We start from the raw sequence: 3,452 nt of genomic DNA, 5'->3' as shown, positions 1-3,452 counted from the left end.
GAATATCGAAACAGAGTAATTCTAAGTGAATTTGGCTTAGTTCATACCAGTGTCTATTCTCTAATCTTACTACATTTACATTTTAGTCATTTTAGCAGACGCTCTTATCCAGAGCGACTTACAGTTAGTGAGTGCATACATTTTATTTTTATTTTATTCATACTACAGACAGTGTCTTCTCTTGCCACCCACGCTGTGGGGGGTTGGCTCATCTAGAACAATGGTCTTCAACAGCAACATAGCAGCAAATTATTGTTATCACCCTGAAATGAATCATCAAGCACGTCGGACGCTATAAAAACATTTTAAAAAACATTTTAATGGCAACTCTTGCTCACCGTTTTAAAATACTCCACAGACACGCATACACACACAAACACATGCACACACACACACACACTCCAATCTCTCAAGGCAATAAAGCTCCTATTGTTCAGTGGGCTGTGTCTGGCCAGACAATGAGGCTGCTTTCATACAGCCTTAACCCCAGGCCAGCCCAACCCCAGGCCAGCCCAACACCAACCCCAGCCCAACCCCAGGCCAGACAATGAAGATGTTTTCCTACAGCCTTCAGCCCAGTCCAACCCCAGCCCAGCCCCAGCCCAACCCCTACCCAACCCGAGGCCAGCTCAACTCCAGGCCAGCCCAACCCCAACCCCGGCCCAACCCCAGCCCAACCCCAACCCCAGGCCAACCCAACCACAAGCCAGCCCAACCACAGCCCAGGCCACCCCAACCCCAGGCCACTACAACTGCAGCCCAACCCCAGCCCAACCCCAGCCCAGCCCAACCCCAGGCCAGCAAACCCCAGCAAAATCCAACACTAGCCAAACCGCAGCCCAGCCTCTATGACCCAGCCTAAACCCAGCCCAACCCCAGGAAAGCCCAACCCCAGGAAAGCCCAAACCAACCCCAGCCCAACCCCAACCCAACCCCAGGCCACCCCAACCCCACCCCAACCCCAGGCCACACCAACCCCAGCCCTAGCGCAGCCCAACCCAACCCCAGCCCAACCCAACCCCAGGCCAGCCCAACCCCAGGCCAACCCCAGCCCAAAACCAGGCCAGCCCAACCCCAGCCCAACCCAGCCCAACCCAACCCCAGCCCAACTCAAGGCCAGACAATGAGGCTGTTTTCCTACAGACTTAACCCCAGGCCAGCCCAACCCCAGGCCAGCCCAACCACAGCCCAGGCCAGCCCAACCCCAGGCCACTACAACCCCAGCCCAACCCCAGCCCAGCCCAACCCCAGGCCAGCAAACCCCAGCAAAACCCAACACCAGCCCAATCCCAGCCCAGCCTCTGTGACCCAGCCCAAACCCAGCCCAACCCCAGGCAAGCCCAACCCCAGCCCAACCCAACCCCAGCCCAACCCCAGCCCAACCCAACCCCAGGCCACCCCAACCCCAGCCAAACCACAGCCACAGACAAACCCCAGGCCACCCCAACCCCAGCCCAAACCAACCCCAGGCCAGCCCAACCCCAGCCCAACCGTAGCCCAGCCCAGCCCAACCCCAGGCCAGCCCAAACCCCTGGCCAGCCCAATCCCAGCCCTACCACAACCCCAGCCCTGCCCAACCCCAGGCCAGGCCAGCCCAACCCAACCCCAGCCCAACCCCAGGCCAGCCCATCCCCAGGCCAGCCCATCCCCAGCCCAGCCCAACCTCAGCCCGGCCCAACCCCAGCCCTGCCCAACCCCAGGCCAGCCCAACCCAACCCCAGCCCAACCCCAGGCCAGCCCAACCCCAGGCAAGCCCAACACAAGCCCAGCCCCAGCCCAGCACCACAACCCCAGGCCAGCCCAACCCCAGGCCAGCCCCAGCCCAGCACCACAACCCCAGGCCAGCCCAGCCCCAGCCCCAGCCCAGCCCAACTTCATCCCAACTCCAGCCCAACCCCAGCCCAACCACAGCCCAGCCCAACCCCAGGTCAGACCATCCCCAGGCCAGTCCAACCCCAGCCCAACCCCAGGCCAGCCCAACACCAGCCAAGCCCCTGCCCAGCACCACAACCCCAGGCCAGCCCAACCCCAGCCCAACCCCAGCCCCAGCCCAGCCCCAGCCCAACCCAACTTCATCCCAACTCCAGCCCAACCCCAGCCCAACCACAGCCCAGCCCAACCCCAGGTCAGTCCAACCCCAGGCCAGTCCAACCCGAGCCCAACCCCAGGCCAGCCCAACCTGATTTTGATTAGATTTTGTCTTATTAATTGTATATGCAGGACTCCCTTGTGAAAGAGACCCTGGTCTCAATGGTGACTCCCTGTTCAAATAGGTTTTTTAAATAACTAATTGAGAGGAATAGAGGAAACAAGGATGGAGGAAGCAAGGGTTTGACAGCTAGTAATATTTTCAGACTCTTCTTCTAGAATCTAGCTCCATCTGGTTAAGCTAGGGAGAGGCTCAGTTAGGGAGGGGTAGCGTGTGTGTGTGTGTGGTGTGTGTGCGTGTGCGTGCGTGCGCGCGCGTGCATGCGTGTGTATGTGTATGTGCATGTGCATGTGCATGTGTGTGTGTGTGTGTGTGTGTGTGTGTGTGTGTGAGTGTGTGTGTGTGTGTGTGTTCTCCCTCCCATTTCATTGATTTTCCTCCTCTAATGGAGTCCTCCTCATCCTCTTCTATCCATTTCCTGCCTACATGGCTCTTAAGCCTAGTTGGACGGTGATTGGTTGCTTAACGGGAGTGCTGAGCAGGCAAGCCCCAGCCCAGCACCACAACCCCAGGCCAGCCCAACCCCAGCCCAGCCCAACTCCAGCCCAACCCAACCCCTTCCCAACCCCAGGCCACCCAACCCCAGGCCAGCCCAACCTGATTTTGATTAGCCCAACCCCAGGCCAGCCCAACCCCTGCCCAGCCCAGACCAACCCAACCCCAGCCCAACCCCAGGCCAGCCCAACACCAGGCCAGTCCAACACCAGCCCAGCCCCAGCCCAGCACCACAACCCCAGGCCAGCCCAACCCCAGCCCAGCACCACAACCCCAGGCCAGCCCAACCCCCAGCCCAGCCCCAGCCCAGCCCAACTCCAGCCCAACCGCAGCCCAGCCCAACCGCAGCCCAGCCCAACCACAGCCCAGCCCAACCCCAGGTCAGCCCAACACCAGGCCATTCCAACACCAGGCCAACCCCAGGCCAGCCCAACCTGATTTTGATTCGATTTTGTCTTATTAATTGTATATGCAGGACTCCCTTGTGAAAGAGACCCTGGTCTCAATGGTGACTCCCTGTTCAAATAGGTTTTTAAAATACCTAATTGAGAGGAATTGAGGAAACAAGGATGGAGGAAGCAAGGGTTTGACAGCTAGTAATGTTTTCAGACTCTTCTTCTAGAATCTAGCTCCATCTGGTTTAACTAGGGAGAGGCTCAGTTAGGGAGGGGTAGCGTGTGTGTGTGTGTGTGTGTGTGTGTGTGTGTGTGTGTGTGTGTGTGTGTGTGTGTGTGTGTGTGTGTGTGTG

The 3,452-nt window shown here is 58.8% G+C and overlaps 1 protein-coding gene across 1 annotated transcript; it reads left to right on the top strand.

Moving 5' to 3' along the window:
* Positions 1-1,123: 1,123 nt before the first annotated feature.
* On the top strand, positions 1,124-3,142 carry LOC121578812 (vegetative cell wall protein gp1-like). The gene is made up of 2 exons (XM_041893181.2): positions 1,124-2,125; positions 2,648-3,142. The coding sequence occupies exons 1-2, from the start codon at positions 1,124-1,126 to the stop codon at positions 3,140-3,142; spliced, it is 1,497 nt and encodes a 498-aa protein (XP_041749115.2).
* Positions 3,143-3,452: the final 310 nt, after the last annotated feature.

This window comes from Coregonus clupeaformis, chromosome 12 (assembly GCF_020615455.1).
Source record: "Coregonus clupeaformis isolate EN_2021a chromosome 12, ASM2061545v1, whole genome shotgun sequence".
NCBI classification, from domain to species: domain Eukaryota; kingdom Metazoa; phylum Chordata; class Actinopteri; order Salmoniformes; family Salmonidae; genus Coregonus; species Coregonus clupeaformis.
The sequence above is the reverse complement of the archived record's forward strand: the minus strand, read 5'-3'. Positions and strand labels throughout refer to the sequence as shown.

Coding starts and splice junctions, on each gene's coding strand:
- LOC121578812 (XM_041893181.2), top strand. CDS start 1,124: ATGAGGCTGTTTTCCTACAGACTTAACCCCAGGCCAGCCCAACCCCAG. Junction 2,126..2,647: donor ACAGCCCAGCCCAACCCCAG/GTCAGTCCAACC, acceptor ATGGCTCTTAAG/CCTAGTTGGACGGTGATTGG.